Source organism: Eumetopias jubatus, unplaced genomic scaffold (genome assembly GCF_037043125.1).
Source record: "Eumetopias jubatus isolate StellerSeaLion01/CBP00866 unplaced genomic scaffold, mEumJub1_p1.0 scaffold_13, whole genome shotgun sequence".
NCBI classification, from domain to species: Eukaryota; Metazoa; Chordata; class Mammalia; order Carnivora; family Otariidae; genus Eumetopias; species Eumetopias jubatus.
In genome coordinates, this window is record NW_028274819.1 from 41588231 (window position 1) to 41606390 (window position 18160).

Here is an 18160-nt window from a genome sequence, read left to right on the forward strand (position 1 = left end):
AAATTTTGTCTAATTAAATTCTTGAGCTATTTTTCTGAGCTATTAGGAATTTCTGATTATCCTTTCATTATCTTTAAGGATTTCTGAAACTTGAAATCTTGCTTAGATATAGACAAAATTCTCTAATATTTCATGGATTAATTATGTGATTTGCTATGAGCATCTGTTTTATACTGTAGAAAACAAGAGAATACCTAGTAAATAAGAAACAAGAATCTTAGGCAAGGTCCAATGAAGGTCTTGGTATTATGTTATGGAGGGGTAAGTTTGAAAACAATCAAATATCTGAAGATACTGTGTCCATGTATAAAGTTGCATTTCCAATATCAATGTAAGCTTATTACTTATATTAGTTTTTTTCTTAAGATTTTTACTTATTTGAGAGAGCAAAAGAGAGAGAGAGAAACAAGCGGTGGGGAGGGCCAGAAGGAGAGGGGGAAGCAGGCTCCCCCTGAGCAGGAAGCCCAATATGGGGCTTGATCCCAGGACCCTGAGATCATGACCCGAGCTGAAGGCAAACACTTAACTGACTGAGCCACCCAGGCATCCCAAAATCTTATTTACTTTAGAAAGAGCGCTCAAGCACCCTCCATGCTCAGCATGGAGCCAGTCGAGGGGCTCAGTCTCAGGACTCTTGAGATCATGACCTGAGCTGAAACCAAAAGTCAGACACTTAACCAACTGAGCCACCCAGGGGCCCCAGCAGGTTTTTTTTTTTTTTTTTTTTTAAAGATTTTATTTATTTATTTGAGAGAGAGATAGCGAGAGCTAGAACACGAGCAGGGGAGAGAGGGAGCCCGATGAGGGGCTCAATCCCAGGACCCTGGGATCATGACCTGAGCTGAAGGCAGACACTTAACTGACTGAGCCACCCAGGTGTCCCGAGATTTTATTTATTTTAGAGAGAGAGCGAGCTCAAGCAGGGGGAAGAATAAAGGGGGAGGGATAGGATGGGGGAAAGAATCTCAAGCACACTCCATGCTCAGCATGGAGCCAGTAGAGGGGCTTAATCTCAGGACCCTGAGATCATGACCTGAGCTGAAACCAAAAGTCACACACTTAACCAGCTGAGCCCCCAGGTATCCCTCTCCTGATCCTTTTCTTTTTTGTCAACTCAAACTATTTTATTCTATTCCTATGACTTGATTATTTTAATCTCTGTAGAAGCAAATACACAATACTTCAAGCATTCATTCCATTTATATTCCTTTTTTTTTTTAAAGATTTTATTTATTTGAGAGACGGAGAATGAGAGATAGCACGAGAGGGAAGAGGGTCAGAGGGAGAAGCAGACTCCCTGCTGAGCAGGGAGCCCGATGCGGGACTCGATCCCGGGACTCCAGGGTCATGACCTGAGCCGAAGGCAGTCGCTTAACCAACTGAGCCACCCAGGCGCCCCTCCATTTATATTCCTATGAAAAGCAAATAGGAGGATTTGATCTTGTCTTCTAACCTCCAGAAAAAAAGTCAGTTAAAGGAAGGCTACAAGTTTATTTATTTATTTATTTTTAAAGATTTTATTTATCCATTCATGAGAGACAGAGGGAGAGAGAGAGAGAGAGAAGCAGAGGGAGAAGCAGGCTCCCAAGGAGCAGGGAGCCTGATGCGGGACTCGATCCCAGGACCCTGGGATCATGACCTGAGCCGAAGGCAGACGCTTAACCATCTGAGCCACCCAGGCGCCCGGAAGGCTACAAGTTTAAATAAGGCATCAAATTTTCCTTTGTTTTCTGATAACAGAAGTGTTGTCTGGAGAAGAGCCATATATACCGTACTCCTGTATTTCAGTTTACCAACTATGTTGTTCCTATGAATACCTTCAAGGCAATTCTTGCCATTCCCTAAGTTTTAGAATCACTTTGAGACAAAAAAGGCCTATAGCACTGTAAAAACTGATAATGATTTTTTATCGTTGTCTTAACAACCCTCTGCCCCCAAAATGTAGGGGAAAGGCTCTAAGAAAAAGATTTTTAAAAGACAACAAACTTTTTATCTCTCTCACAATTGCAGTTGAAGGTTACTTTGCCTATATTCTCAGTGGATTCATTAAAAGTATACATTTTTTATAATTATACTGTATAGCCAAAAAATCTGAAGCAGAAAACCTCATTTAATGCCTTGTATCCAGTGTATGCCTGGTTAATGTTGATAATGTTACCACAGATATCCTGGCAGTACTTAATCTCTTTTCTTGGATTCCTTTTATCTAAAAGGCAAATGCTGGGGCGCCTGGGTGGCTCAGTCGTTAAGCGTCTGCCTTCGGCTCAGGTCGTGATCCCAGGGTCCTGGGACTGAGCCCTGCATTGGGTTCCCTGCTCAGTGGGAAGCCTGCTTCTCCCTCTCCCACTCCCTCTGCTTGTGTTCCCTCTCTCCCTGTGTCTCTCTCTATCAAATAAATAAAAATCTTAATAAATAAATAAATAAAAGGCAAATGCTGGTATTTGGAGTTTGACTGGGGTCCATTCATTACAGTTCTCAAGAGCTGCTCTAGAATTGAACAAAGACACAGAATTGAATGGCTATAAGCATGCAAAGTTTTGTTTAGGGCTCTCAAATGCAGCTTTAAAAAATTTTTTTTATTCTTTCTTGTGAACAGATTGAAGACCAACTTTCCATATACTAATCACTGCACAAATCCAGGCTATTTGTTAAGTCCAGTTACAGTACAAAGAAACATATGTGGAGAAAATGCTAGCGTGAAGGTCTCCATTGAAATTGAAGGATTTCAACTGCCAGTTACTTTTACATGTGATGGTAGGTTTATAGTTTCCCAACCATCTTGTTTTGCTCTGATTAGGGAGAAATGTTTAAAATGTTAATTTTAATCATTCTTGACCCTGTTACCATTAGGTATCCTTTTTAAAAATTTTGTGTTGTGTGTGTGGTTAAATACTTAACATTCATAAGTTACCCTTTTCAAAAAATTGGCATTCATTTGGATAATTTTCTGGTTAGGACTAGTGGGAAAATAGTTTACCTTTATTACTGCATATTTCTCTGAAAAATGCTGAGTAATTTTGATTAATTGGTGGCCCTTGGCCAAGGTCCCAAAGCATGAGATTGAAAGGCTAATTATAGTCCAATTCTTTTTTTTTTTTTTCATTTTATGGCAAAAAGAATGCTTGTTTATAAAGAGCTGTCAGTGAAATTGAAATTCCAGGTATCTTGCTAAGCTCCTCTAAGAAGATAATTCTCCTTTGGTTCTAACTCTCTCTCCCAAATTTGGTGTGGATATCCTTTCTAGAAATGTATCCTAAAGTCTGTAGGAAATTTTTTGTCATAGTTTATTGAGTTTCATGACATATATTGTTTTAATGAGATTCCAACAGTAGAATAAGAGCCTCTATTTCTACAGTACTTTGGCCTAAAAATGATGTCATTTTTTTTCTGTAATGGTCATGACTAGGAATATGTCCAATATTTGGATACTTTCTTGTAGCTTTGCACTTTTCAAGGCTCTTTGAAAAAAATAGGAATCTGAAACAAAAATGTTAGCCAACTATATAACAATCATTCTTTTAGTTTCTAAAGGAAGAACTATTCTTATAAAGCATACTTTAAATTTTGATTTGGGGAATTATTTAAAACCCATATGTTGTAAGAATTACTACTAAAATTGAAGTAAAGAAAGGTCAATAGGCCCCTTGATAGAAATAGTAAGCATTAATGACAGATGTTTTAATTTGTATCAAATTTTGACTTGATGTATCAAGATACTACTTTTCGAGAAAATATCTCAAAATGCCTGTTGTTCAGTTCTTCATAAATGTGTACATTTACAATGTATATATCTGTTAAGAAACTTAACCATATTATGGCAGAAGTGTGTCCAAATGATAAATGTTACCATACAGTTGACTGTTCAGAAATGTACCCATTGCATTGGATATTTTATGGCCTTTTCTGCCAATCTGTTGATTTTCATGAAGTCTGAACTTAGTAATTGTCTTCTAAATTGAACATAGGAGCTCTAAGTACGAAATAGATTACTTTAAAAGGTTACTTTAAGTTTTCTAAATGTGTTGTAATCTTAGGATCCAGCTATTGTCAAGAATGATAATTGAACAATACTTCTACTTGCTGTATTTTTATTCTTCATTGGAAAATTTATCAGGAACATGTCAAACATTTAAAATGGTGATTTTTTTTTCCTTATGATTTGGTTTAAATCATCCTTTGCTAGATACTGCTAAATGTCAACCTTTTTGGAGGAGTCTGTAATAGGGAGGTGGCTTTCTTAGCTTAGATCTGCCCTATCTAATACAGTTAACCACTAGCCCAACGTGGCTATTGAGTACTCGAAATGTGGCTAATATAGAGTGAGATGTGCTGTATGTGTAAAATACACAGTGGATTTCAAGGACCCAATTTGAAAAGAAATAAGATGTGTCATTGGTAATTTTAAAATGCTGGTTATATGTTGCAGTGACATTTTGGATTTATTAGGTTAAATAAAACATGTTGAAATTAGCTTCACCTGTTTCTTTTTACGTTTTTAATCTGGCTAGTAGAAAATCTTAAATGCTATATGTGACCTACATTATATTTCTGTTGTATAGTACGCTCTTAAATGATAAGAATTACATTCTCAATAAAGTGTATAGAGTGAAATGAGCAAAATGAAAATGATGCCTCTTTTACAGTGAGTTCTACTGTAGAAATCATTATAATGCAAGCCCTTTGCTGGGTACATGATGACTTGAATCAAGTAGATGTTGGCAGCTATGTTCTGAAAGTTTGTGGTCAAGAGGAAGTGCTGCAGAAGTAAGTATTCATTTAACTACTAAGCAACATCTTTGGAAATTTAATTTTAAGGAGTTAAATGAGAAAAATTTCAAGTTAAATTTGTAATCTAAGACTACGTTGGGTCCTACTAAATTGATTCATTGGATCAGTAAGCTTATACTGAGATATACTTTGTTTTAAGATGTGTTTAAGACAGTGAAGGGTTATCAGACATAAATAAGACATGGTATTGCCTTTAAGCTTAGTCTTAAATGGGAAGAATGGTGGGTAATTGGTTGATAAGTGAATTTAATGGCTTTTTTCTTTCTGCTAAGAGTTGATAGTCACATCATTATAGACTATTTTCCTTTTGTAGCATGTACTAGTACTTTTCACACTGGTCAGCTGTGACTTCCTTTTAATTGCTTGAAATAATCATTATAATTTTTTTCTGAACCAGATAATTTATTGCATCTAGCTTTTAGTCTAGTTATTTTACAGATTTCATTATTTTAGGTTACTTAAAATGCCCTGCCTTTATTTTTCTTATTTTCTTTTTCATCTTCATCTTCTTTTTTCTGTGCTGTGACTCTTCTCATGTAGAATTATTCTTTTATTTAAGTGCCCACACTTGGTTAAAAAACTATCTCTACATTTTACCATTCTCTTCAATTTCTGATGCAGATACAAGTTATATTTTACTCTTACCTCTAATTTCTAGTTTGAGAATAACATTGATGAATAATTAATATATTTTAATAGTAACCATTGCCTTGGAAGTCATGAATATATTCAAAACTGCCGAAAATGGGACACAGAGATTAAACTACAACTTTTGACCTTCAGCGCAATGTGCCAAAATCTGGCCCGAACAGTAAGTATGTACCTTATAACTGATTTGCATTTGGTTGAATCTGAGTAATTCTGCTAATTAGCCAATTTGCAGTTTGTACATTCTCTAAGATATCTGGGTTGGACTGGTGAATGGATTGGAATGATGAACTAATTCTATCCACAACAAGGGTTTTAAAACAGATGGGAGGAGCTTTTCAATCATGGAGTCTTAGGTAACATACTACTCTGAGCTGGAGGCATATTTGAAAATCAAAGTGGAGGCAATAAAAGTTAATTGTAATGGTTTTACATTTTCATTTTACGAGAATGAAAACATTGGGGTCGAAGAGAAATGAGGAAGGAGGAAAGATTTTGAATACTAAATATGGTTTGGGGGAAGAAAAGATCCACGTTGACTTTTGCATCAAACTGAGAAAAATACATTCTGCACCAAATGAAAACTACTTCTCTTTTTAAAACACAGTACTTTCAGGCGCCTGGGTGGCTCAGTTGGTTAAGCGACTGCCTTTGGCTCGGGTCACGATCCCGGAGTCCTGGGATGGAGTCCTGTTTCGGGCTCCCTGCTCGGCAGGGAGTCTGCTTCTCCCTCTCACCCTACCCCCTCTTGTGCTATCTCTCTGTCTCAAATAAATAAAATAAAATCTTAAAAAAAATTAAAATACAGTACTTTCTTTTGAAGTTAAATTAGAATGCAGGAAATTAGGCTGTTTTATTACTGTATGAACGCTTGATAAATTTTAATCTTTATTCTTCATTTGGTAGAACTTGGATGGAAAAATAGCAGTCATTTCTACTTTATTTTCTTAGGTTTTGCTCCTATGTTTCATAGAATTTATTTCACTTGGGTGAAAACTATTTCATGAAATTCAGTACATCTTTAGTGACTTCAGTTTCTTAAGGAATGATGTTTTTGAATATATTTACATACTAAGTATGGTAGAAGAGACTGGTACCTTGTTTATTGGGGGTAAGGTTGGGGGACAGTTGATTATCATTAGAAAAATAATGCAGACATTCAGGTGATCTCTTCCCCATCTGCTCCAACCTCACCATCATTTTCATTTGGCTGCCAGCCATCTTTAAAAGTGTTTTGATTTGGAACGCCTGGGTGGCTCAGTCGGTTAAGCAGCTGCGTTCAGCTCAGGTCATGATCCCAGGGTCCTGGGATCGAGCCCCACATCAGGCACCCTGCTCAATGAGGAGTCTGTTTCTCCCTCTCCCTCTGCCTCTCCCCCAGCTGTGCGCTCTCTTCCTCTCAAATAAGTAAAATTTTTTTAAAAAATAAAAATTGTTTTGTTTTTTAAAGCTCTCTCTTCTTTCCTTATAGAACAGAAGTAGTTATTACTTTGGGAGCTACTTATATATCAGAAACTAGACAAAAGCATTTTTTTTTTACTTATAAAATTTTTCAGAATATTGATTTTTTTTTCCTCAGTTATAAATAGTATTCTTTTTTTTTTTAAAGATTTTATTTATTTATTCATGAGAAACAGAGAGAGAAGCAGAGGGAGAAGCAGGCTCCCCGCTGAGCAGGGAGCCCAGTGCGGGACTCGATCCCAGGACTCTGGGATCATGACCTGAACCGAAGGCAGATGCTTAACCATTTGAGCCACCCAGGCGCCCTAGTATTTAATTCTGATAATATTTTAGCCTCTGTTCTGAAAAATCACTTTAGTTTCAAGAATTTATCATACGCTTAACCATATTTAATTTGGCAATAGAAAGACCAAAGAATGGATTTTATTTTTTTGCTAAAAATGTGTGTATACATATGTTTTTTTAGGCAGAAGATGATAAAACACCTGTGGATTTAAACAAACACCTGCATCAAATGGAAAAACCTTATAGAGAAGTCTTGACAAGGTGTGGCATCTAAAGCATTAATTCCAGGTTTTCAAACTTTGCTTTTGGATGTGAATACTTTATTTTGGTGAATAAAACAATCATTTGTGTATAGTATCCTTCAGTCATAATAACTATTCTTTATTTCAGATACCCTGTTGATGAACTTTTAGATTCTTATCACAACCAAGTGGAACTGGCTCTTCAAATTGAAGTAAGTCTTAATTCACATTTTGGCATGATGACTTAAGGATTCTTGTCTTTGTTCTATCTTAAATATTAGTGTGGTGTTCGAGGAAATATCTTAGAAGGATGATTTAAACTATATTCTTGATGTTGATGTTTGATGACTTTTTTTCTGACCCATCTTGTTAACCAAAATTCTCAATATTGCCTGAGTCAGCACTTCACTTCACTTCAGCTTCATTACTGAGAGGAGCCTTTAGTTCAATTCAAAAAGCATTAACTGAATGTATACCATATGCTAGATGCTGGAGTTATGAAAATGAAAGACCTAGTCCCCACTTGCCAAGAACTTAAAACTAGTGATGGATTTAAACCAAATTTCAATACAGTATAGTAAATGTAGCATGGAGGTACACATTGGGTTCTTTGGGATATCAAAGAAGGGCACTTCTTCCAACTTGAGAGTTCATGGAAAGCCTCTAAGAAGGGTGTTTACCTGAGCCAAGTCGTCAGTATGGGTTAGCTAGAAGATAGTTGGGAAGGGCATGTGAACAGAAGCACACGGGTGTGATACGTATGTGGAAATGTATGCACTTCTGTAATAGAGTACGGTGTGGGACAGGAAGATTAGGAGAGGACGCTGGAGATCCCGGATATGAGTTACCACCTTACAATCCATGTTAACTTTTATTCTGTCCTCTAGATTAGAGGGCCGATTTTGGAACACAGACACACCCATTAGTTTACATATTTTCTGTGACTGCATTTGTGCTCTAATACTAGAGCTGAGTAGTTGGGACAGGTACTGTATATTCTGCAAAACCTAAACAATTTACTATTTGCTATTTTATTTATTTTTTTAAAGGTTTTATTTATTTATTTGACAGAGAGAGACACAGTGAGAGAGGGAACACAAGCAGTGGGAGTGGGAGAGGGAGAAGCGGGCTTCCCACCAAGCAGGGAGCCCGATGCGGGGCTTGATCCCAGGACCTGGAATCATGACCTGAGCCGAAGGCAGATGCTTAACGACTGAGCCACCCAGGCGCCCCAACTATTTGCTATTTTATAGGGAAGGTTTACTGACCCCTGCTCTAGCCATTTAAGATATTTTTAGCTGAGGATAGGGGGTGGAATGGGGTGGGTGACTTGTTTAGTCTTAAGCTTTGAAATCACTCTGGCCATACTTTGGAAGTTAGATTTAGTTCTGGCAGGACTGGTTTCAGGGAGACTACTTAGGAAGGTTTTTTATAGTAGTCCAAGTGAAAGATAACGAGTGTGGCCAAGGCAAGAAGGAGGGATCTGATTAACAATATTTAGGAGATAAAATTGGTAAAATTTTGTAAGTAATGAGATATAAGAGAAGAAATAGTGTAGGATGACTCTCACATTTCTAGCTACTAATGCATTCTTGCATATAGACATTTTTTCAATAAATATTTGCTGAATATCTCCTCATTGTGAGGCCTGTTGTTGGTGCTGAGGATATGGCAGTGAGCACATGAAACTGTAATCCCAGCTCTTAGTTTACACTCTAGTTGGATGAGACAGACAATAAAACTAGCAAAACATATGCTACATCAGATAGTAAGCACTACAGAGAAAAATAAAGGAGGGTAATGTTGCAGTTTCAACATTTTATTCAGAGAACACCTCATTGAGAAGATGAATTTGAGCAAAGAACTGTAGGAGAGAAAGAAGCTATCTGGTTATCGAGGGGAGGAGGAGGGTGCCTGGTATATATAAGGTCTATCGTTCTAGCTAGAGTGAAGAAGCGAGGAGAGAATGGAAACAAATCAATTAGGAAGATGTTTTGCTAGCTACAGAAGGTGGGTGGGGGAGAGAGGGGTGGGAGAGGGAGAAACCAACAGAAGAGCAGATTTGGGTGGAAGATATAGAACTTAATTTTGGACTTTATCTTTGTGATGACTTTCATTCACCTTAATAGCAATGTTAAGTAGGCAGAGCCAGATGCAGGGCCTGATCTCACAACGCTGAGATCATGACCTGCGCCAAAGTCAATAGTCAGATGAAGTCAGGAGTCGGACTTAACCGACTGAGCCACCCAGGCGCCTCTTTGTTCCCTTTACTTTTAATGCTCTTCCCCCAGATATTTGCATGGCTTACCCTTCAGTTTATTAAGGTCTACACTCAAATGTCTTTTCACAGATGTCTTCATGACCATCTTATCTGAAATAGTGACTAAAAAATAAATTTTTTAAAATAGTGACTATCACTTATTACCCACATTTTTTATAGCTTTATTGTGGTATAATTTATATACTATAAAATGTACCCATTGGATGTATATAAATCTGTGATTTCTTTTAGTAAATGCATAGAGTTGTATAATTATCCCCACAATCCAGTTCTTTAGAACATTTTCATCACTCCTAAAAGTTTCCATTTGCTACTTTGCAGTCATTCCCCATTCCCAGACCCACCCCCAGATAATGCCTGATCTGGTTCCTAGCTTGATAGATTTGCCTTTAATGGAGATTTCATGTAAATGGAATCATACCCTATGGAATCTTTTACATCTGATTTTTTTCCCACATACCATACTGTCTTTAAGCTCTGTCCATGTTGTATATAAGTTGTAGTGTGTATCCATGGTTTGTTACTTTTTTTTATTGCTAAATAATTCCATTGTATGGATATACCACATTTTGTTTATCTGGTCACCAAATAATGGACATTTTGACAGTTTACAGTTTTTAGTTATTATGATGAGTAATCCCGCTATAAACATTCACGTAGAAGTCTTTGTACATTTTAATTAGGTTTTAGGGGAGGTCAGGAAGTTGCAGAAGTTTTGATTCTGACTGGCCTTAATTTTCTAGAGATAAGGTGTTATTTTACTAAAATGAAGTTAGGGTAGCAGCAAAGGTTTTGAACCAAGGAATAATGGTTTGGCTTCCTATTCTAAGAAGAATGGGGAAGAGAACTGACCAAGAACAAGTAAAAGGAATGTTAAGTGGCATGCAGGTTCCTGCTGAAATTAGGGAATGTTGAATCTGTACAGCTCTGAGATTTTCTTTGAAAGTATTCAACTACCTGGTAGAAGAGGCAGAGAATAGAATCTGAGCTCAAAGACTTGGTTTAGTCAGAATGAATGTGTGAGAACAAAGGAGATTGTGATCAGAGTATGATATTGTAGTTAAGATTCTGATAGGGTATAGTTTTGGGGTCAAAGATGCTATGAATTTTCCACATGGACATTTATATAACTGAGGCTTATTACAGGATATAGGGTAGAAAGTCAGGTGAATATCCAGAGCAAAAATAGGGTGTACAATGGGGGAAAGGACCACATGTCAGTTGCAAGGCAGATCAGGCCATCAGAGGCAAAGTTAGAAGACAGAAAACACAGTAGTAGAACAGGGAAATTTAAAGAGTCATTAATTAGTAAAAGGTAGTTGATTACTCTAAAGGGTAAGAAAGGATTCTAAGGCAGGGTTTGGCATATTATGGCTTGCATGCTAAATCTGGCCTATTGCCTATTTTTGTAAATAAAGTTTTATTGGAACACAGCCATGCTCATTGGTTCATGTTTTATCTGTATCTGTTTTGCACCATAATAGCAGAGTTGAATTGTGACAGAGACTGTATGGCCCAAAAAGCCTAAAATATTTACTCTCTGGCCTTTAAAAAGTTTGCCAATCATGCTCTGAGGGGTCCAGAAGTAATAGGTGTGGTAAAAGCAGCTGTCAACTCTAGGTTGAGGAACAATGGATAGTGAAGGAATTCTGAGGCATTATATGATAGAACCTCCCCTCCAACCTCAGGCTGAAACCCAGCCTCTGCTAAGAAGGTTTGGCTATTACAGGAACACATAGGTTGCTTATAGCAAAGAAACTTGATAGAGTTGTCAGATTGGGAGACCATGGCCTGGGGGGGCAGCTGAAGCTGATCTTTGAGGATCACTGTGATCTGAAGCTGAAGTAAAAACTGGAGGACTAGAACTTTGATGAGCAGTGTCTTCATGCTGCTGGTGCGTGAGCGTCCCTTCAGTGCCCTCTAGTGACAAAACCTAACATTGTGTCAGCTGGCAAAGGAGAAATATTTATAGGCCTAGCTTCAGTATCACAAAGTGGAGCAAAGAAGGATAGATTTGGAATTGATAGACAATAAATTGATAACTGGCATGTAAAAAATGATGGGGACCTGACCTGAGCCTCAAAATTGGAAAAGTTTTTGCATGAAGGTGTAGAAGTAAAAGTAAGCAGAAATATAAGTTATGTAAGCAAAAATGGGGAGCTAGAAAATAGACTTTTAGGCCTATGGAGGAATGGAAGGTAATTTGGGTGTTTGAGAAAATGAGGTAGTTTCATTTAAGCATGAAGGTACGGGGAGCATTTAGATTATGGTTGCCAAGCCTCAAGGGTGGAAAAGTTTAAATTTTTAAGGGATGGTACAGTACTAAGTTTCAGCCCATTCTAACAGTACTTGGCATATAAATGTGGCTTAAATGTTTGATGAATTAATTCATTATGTAAGAATGTTTCTTAATGAGACATATACTTTAAAATGATGCTGGAGGAATGGGGAGGGAGTTTTAAATATTCTCATCAGGTAAATGATTTTATAATATATTTGTACATGTACATTTTTGAAACATGGTGAAATCAACTGTGGTTGAATACTATGGAGGAATTGTCCTCAGGGAAGTTTTTTCATCAGACAAAACTTAAAAAGTGATGGTTATACAGATGTAGACGATACTTAAAAGTTGATTACGTCTCATAACTGTTGCCCAGTGTTATTAATATGTGGCCAACCTCTGAAGAACTTGGTTTTTGATACCAAATTTTTGGCAGGCAGGATTGGTGTTTTTAATGTGGAACTTAATCTCAAATGAGAGTAAAAAATAACTCCAGTTTTTTTAATGACTTAGTAATTTGTTAATAATTTATTCTAATATGAAATTAATGGCATTTGTGTATGAATAATTGTCTAAGGCAAAGTGAAAAATCAGACCCAATTTTTCCTATTCAGAATAAAATAGATAATTGAAAAGGTTATTTCTTTTTCATCACAAAAGAGGAAAGGATATCTGTTCTTAAGCACATCTAAAATGTCTAATTTCTGACTTTTACTTTTTATTTTTAAAGAACCAGCACCGAGCGGTAGATCAAGTAATTAAAGCTGTAAGAAAAATCTGTAGTGCTTTAGATGGTGTAGAGACTCTTGCCATCACAGAATCAGTAAAGAAGCTAAAGAGAGCAGTTAATCTTCCGAGGAGTAAAAGTGCTGATGTGAGTATTCTTTTAGTAATTAGCATTTTGTTAAATGAAAATATGTATTTCAGTGAGTATCTATCACATAAACTGGGAGATTTTTGCTTCTTCCAGACAAAGTGTTATTTTAGCCTTGGCTTTCCACTTTTGAGTTGATTTGGTCACTTGGTAAAGTTGGGAACTCCTAAGAAGAAATGGGCTGCTTTGGAAGAGCTTGTGAGGGTTGATACTGAATACACGGATGTCAAACTGTGAACCTTTTATGTGTGGAGGAGGAACTGTGGCATAAGAAAGTTGGTTGGAGGGTTCAGAGTGGATACTGAGCTTCAGAACCTGAGTGGTAATAGTTACCATTTGTCATCCTGGATGGAAACGTCCATGACTGCCCATGGGAGAAGTTCTACCTCAGTGATACCTCTTCCTCTTGAAAATAACCAGAAGTCTCACTAATAGTGACTTATTACCTCAGAAACAGCCAGATTGGGAGTCCTTTCTTGATACCATACTGTTGCTTTTAGTAGGAAGCTCTCCCTATGGTATTTCCATGGGATTTAATTACCTCTGTTCATAGGGTTGTTCATAGCTCTGATGAAAGGATGAGAGAAGGTGGATTACAAGACAATAAATTTAAAGGAAGGAAAAGTTATGGTGATGGTATGCCTTTCAACAGATATCTAAGAGATAGCTTTATCCATTCATTCTCACAGAGAGCCTATCTATATGGTATATAGAAATTTGGGTCTCTTTTTTCTTTTTTTTTTTTTTTTCCCCTAAGAGAGGGAGAGAGAGGCAGGGGTTAAGCTGGACGCTTAACCGACTGAGCCACCCAGGTGCCCCAAAGATATTATTATATTAATAGTAAAGAAACTAATGGAATATAAACTATCATATTAGTGTATTTATCACTTTTGGGTTTCAAATCTTAATTACTAGACTGATTTAATGAGACAGATTTTGTTGAGTTTCTATATTGTGCACTAATTTTCAGTTATTCTGGTTTTCTTGATAACTAAAAATCATCTGTTTATTTCATTTGGGGTTTTCACTTTCTTCTTGCATTTTTTTGTTTTATTGTACAGAAATTTTTGGGAGGTTTCCTTATATAGCATTTAATTTTTACCTTTAATTTCAATACATCATGGGCAGTTTTCTGACTAATTTGTATGTGTGTATGCAGGTGACTTCAGTGTCTGGAGAAGGAGATATTAGTAAGAGTTCATCTAGGGGTATGTCTTTTAAGTTCTTTAAATTTTAGCAATAACTGTTGGTTTTTCAGGGAATTATATTAACAATTTCTTTAAATCTAGGATCTCTAAATCCTGAAAATCCTGTTCAAGTAAGCATGGACCAGTTAACTACAGCAATTTATGATCTTCTCAGACTCCATGCAAATTGTGGTAGGAGTCCTGCAAACTGTGCCCAAAGTAATAGGAACATCAAGGAAGCATGGACAACAACAGAACAGCTTCAGTTTACAATTTTTGCTGCACATGGAATTTCAAGTAATTGGGTATCAAAGTAAGTAACTGTTTAAACCAGAATATGTACAGCTTTACCCAGAAGCTGTTCTAATTCTATAAAATGTCAGCCATCCATTGTTCTCTTAATATTTAAATGGATGATACAAGAATGACCAGATACCTTTGTGGTTTTCATAAAAATTACAGAGATGTTTGAAGCTGTTGCAATAAAAAATATCAAACTACATGCAAAAAACAGGCAGGAAAATATATGTTTAAACTTATAAAGGCAAATGCTAATTAATAAATTATGACTTTTCCAGCCTTTCCTTTAGAATGAGGGTAATCTGAAACAGTGTGATGGCACTAGGCTCTAGCACATTTTTTTTTCCTCTTTAGTTTACAATTTACTGATTGCTAGGCTTTGAAGTCGCAAGAGTATATTTTTTCTTTTGAATTTTTAATAAGGGTTTTCCTTTTTGATTTTTTTTGTCAGTGCCACAAAGTTTGCCAACTTCAGTTTATGAAATGACTGATATAAACTGAAAAGTATGAATATTTGTAATGAAATAGTTTCATAACTTAACGCTATAAAGTAAAATAAAGACTAGTGAAGAGATACCGAACATAAATTCTGCTTAAATTGAGCTTTAGATTAATAAAATAGAATACATAATTACTTGAAAGTGATATATTAACTCATTTAATGAATACCATCTTTGGGCAGTGTTCCTCATACTAGGGATTCAGCAGTAAACAAGGCAACAAAAAAATTTCTGCCCTCTTGGAACTTGGCTTTAAATGGGTACTACTACTATGTGAAGATATTTGATTCTTTTAAATGTTACAGGGATAATACCTTCCACATCCTCCATACAGATTCATATACACACACAAATTTGGGGATACTAATGGAAAACAAATACTTAGTAGAAGACAGTACAGAAAATTGCAGTGATAATTAAGATGGAAAGAAAGTAAAATGCTGAAGAGAAGAGGGACAAATAGAATGCGGTTGAAAAGTAGTCAAGTAGTTAGCTAGAGGTGTTTTGTGAACCAGTGAGATCAGATTTAAAATATATTTCGAATGATTAATAGATTGTATATAGGAACAAAATGGTTAATGTGTAAGCCTAGTAGTAAGTTCGAATCCAGGAGAACACAGTTTTATTGAACCTAAGGCTTCTAGCCTGCAAGATTGCCTGAGAGTATCTAACCAGCTCTGTACTTGTGGCAATTAGGGGCTAAATCGTTGCTGTCTAATGAGAATACAACAGCATGTATTCCATGGATAGAAGCCTCCTAATAGATTAGAAAGATGGGCTCAGTGCAAGTCAGGCCCGTGCACCATTAATATGCTTAACTGACTCTGTTTCAGTTACTTAGCAAAGGAAAATAGCACCTACAGAAGATAATGTTTGTACTTTTTCTTCTAAGAATTTACCTAGAAATAAGTAATTATTTAGTGCCATTCAGCTAAAATCTAAAGCTAGTAACTAACTGAGCACAAAATTGTGATCAGGTTTCTAGCATGGCCCCCTTAGACTGGCACCTGGGGATATATGTTTCCTTCTGTACTGCCTCTGCTATACTTTTTCTTTATTTTTGTAGAATTTGCAATAGTTCAATTTCAGATGCTTTCCAAAAATTCAAATGAATGGTGACCAAATCATTTCAGATAATAGTCACTTTTAGAGAAGAATGGCTAATGAAATGCATTTGGTATTAGTTAACGAATTTGTATTCAATTAAAAAAATCTTTCTTTTCTCAGTTATGAAAAATACTACTTGATATGTTCCCTGTCTCACAATGGAAAGGATCTTTTTAAACCTATTCAATCAAAGAAGGTTGGCACTTATAAGAATTTCTTCTATCTTATTAAATGGGATGAACTGTAAGTGAAAGTTTTGGCTTTTTATTTTTTTCAGTATGCCCTCTTTTTTCCATTTATGCATCCTAGTTTTTGTTTTTATCACAATTTCCATTAAAATCCACTAAATTCTTACATCTTAAGGTCTCTACTAGGTACTCTATAGAAGAGACAAATTCTCATTTAAAAATCTGAAATACTGTTCTGAAAAATTACATATTAAATTACAGAACATGCCATTAATTATTCTTAGACTTTTGTCAAGTTAAAACTGTAAATTTACATATAATTGTACATACAAACCATAGAAGTAATGGTTTTTATAACATTGCTTAGTTTAGTATTCTGTAATACTGTATATATGAAGCCTAGTTCTTGGTTAACATTAGAAAATTAAATCCATGTACAATATATTTTGCACTGTTAATATTTTTTAAACTAAGGGAATGCTTTCACTATTTAGGCAGGTATGTAATTGCAGAACTTTTTATTCTGCATTTATTAAGTGTTTTCCTATTTTTCTTTTGTCTTTTTAAATAACAAAAATGATGCATCTTTGAAAACAATAATACGAAAATATGTATGGGTAAAAAGGGTGTCATTTTATTTCCAACACTTTTGGAGAAAGTGTGACCACTTTTGACCCAATGTATCCTTTCAGACTTAAAAAAAAAAATTTAAAAAGATAAACATATATGTCTGCTTGTATGTGTATATATATATACACACACATATACATATATACATATATATCTGAATCAGAAATAGTCATCTAGTTTTTCCTAAAGGAAATAAAAATGACTATTATTTTGCCTAGAAATTGATATTATCAAGTCTTGAGTAAAGGCATTAAGAAATTTCTTAAGAAATATTACATATTTGAAATTTTAATGAAATTTATTTAAGATTTTTTTTATAGTACATATTGGCCAAGTTTGCTACTTACGTAAAAGTTACTCGGGATTAAAGATTTTTTGATAAGTCAAATGAAATACCTAAAATTGTCAGTCTCATTAAATGGTTAAATTTCTTATTTGATCTAATTTGTTTTTTTCTATTAATACATTTTTCCCCCCTTAGAATCATTTTTCCCATCCAGATATCACAATTGCCATTAGAATCACTTCTTCACCTTACTCTTTTTGGAATTTTAAATCAGAGCAGTGGAAGTTCCCCTGATTCTAATAAGCAGAGAAAGGGGCCAGAAGCTTTGGGCAAAGTTTCTTTACCTCTTTTTGACTTTAAACGGTAAGTGTTACTGAGTTGTGATGGTGAGTTACTGTGGACACATCTGCAACATCAGAATTGGCTAGAGAATGGCGTGGGGAACAGTGACATAATTTGCTACCTCAGTTTTTCCAGTGTGATAAAAGGAGGTTATTTCATAGACACAGATTAGAAGAAATCACAGAGTTATTTTGCTATAGTTTGAACATACCTGTCTGGGTATTTAGAGGATTGTTTGCCACTCACCATTCCAGGAGAAAAGCAGCAGCCAGTTCACTCTCTGTCATTTTGCAAAGAACTATGTTATTGATATAATAGTCATGGTCTTATAAGTTTCCTTGATACCAGTAAAACAACTGCCATTTTTCCTCTTCTCATACTTTTCCCCATTCTTCTCCAGTTTCAGAGTCTACAACTGCACACATTATTTCCTTCTCTTTACCTGACTGATAAACCCTTACTGCTGTGGGCCCCTGGCCTTTAATCTCCAAAAGTCTCTCATATGTACAAAACCTTATTGATCTTTAGGGGTAAGGAATTCCTTTTGAGCCTTGTGTCTCATAGCCACTGGGGTAGTGTAATCTATCTGGCCTTTCAACTGACTATTTTAATTATGTTTTAAGTAGTAGTATGTTCCATGAGACTGTCAAGTGTCTATCTAAATGGAAAAAAAAAAAAATCAATTGAGTAAGCTCCAGATATGTTTCGTATAGTACATAGTAACATTTTGCCCAGTGATAGCACATTAGCATATTAA

At 35.8% G+C, this 18160-nt stretch overlaps 1 protein-coding gene across 2 annotated transcripts in view; it reads left to right on the forward strand.

Annotated features, from left to right (window-relative positions):
- PIK3C2A (phosphatidylinositol-4-phosphate 3-kinase catalytic subunit type 2 alpha) overlaps positions 1–18160 on the forward strand; it is a 101389-nt gene that overhangs the window by 48253 nt on the left and 34976 nt on the right. For both annotated transcript variants that reach the window (XM_028116865.2, XM_028116866.2), the window contains 10 exons: positions 2597–2754; positions 4644–4764; positions 5488–5599; positions 7364–7443; positions 7573–7636; positions 12720–12863; positions 14023–14071; positions 14153–14363; positions 16078–16200; positions 17257–17424. In XM_028116865.2, the coding sequence (XP_027972666.1) occupies positions 2597–2754; positions 4644–4764; positions 5488–5599; positions 7364–7443; positions 7573–7636; positions 12720–12863; positions 14023–14071; positions 14153–14363; positions 16078–16200; positions 17257–17424 (1230 nt within the window). The remainder of the gene's footprint in view (positions 1–2596; positions 2755–4643; positions 4765–5487; positions 5600–7363; positions 7444–7572; positions 7637–12719; positions 12864–14022; positions 14072–14152; positions 14364–16077; positions 16201–17256; positions 17425–18160) is intronic.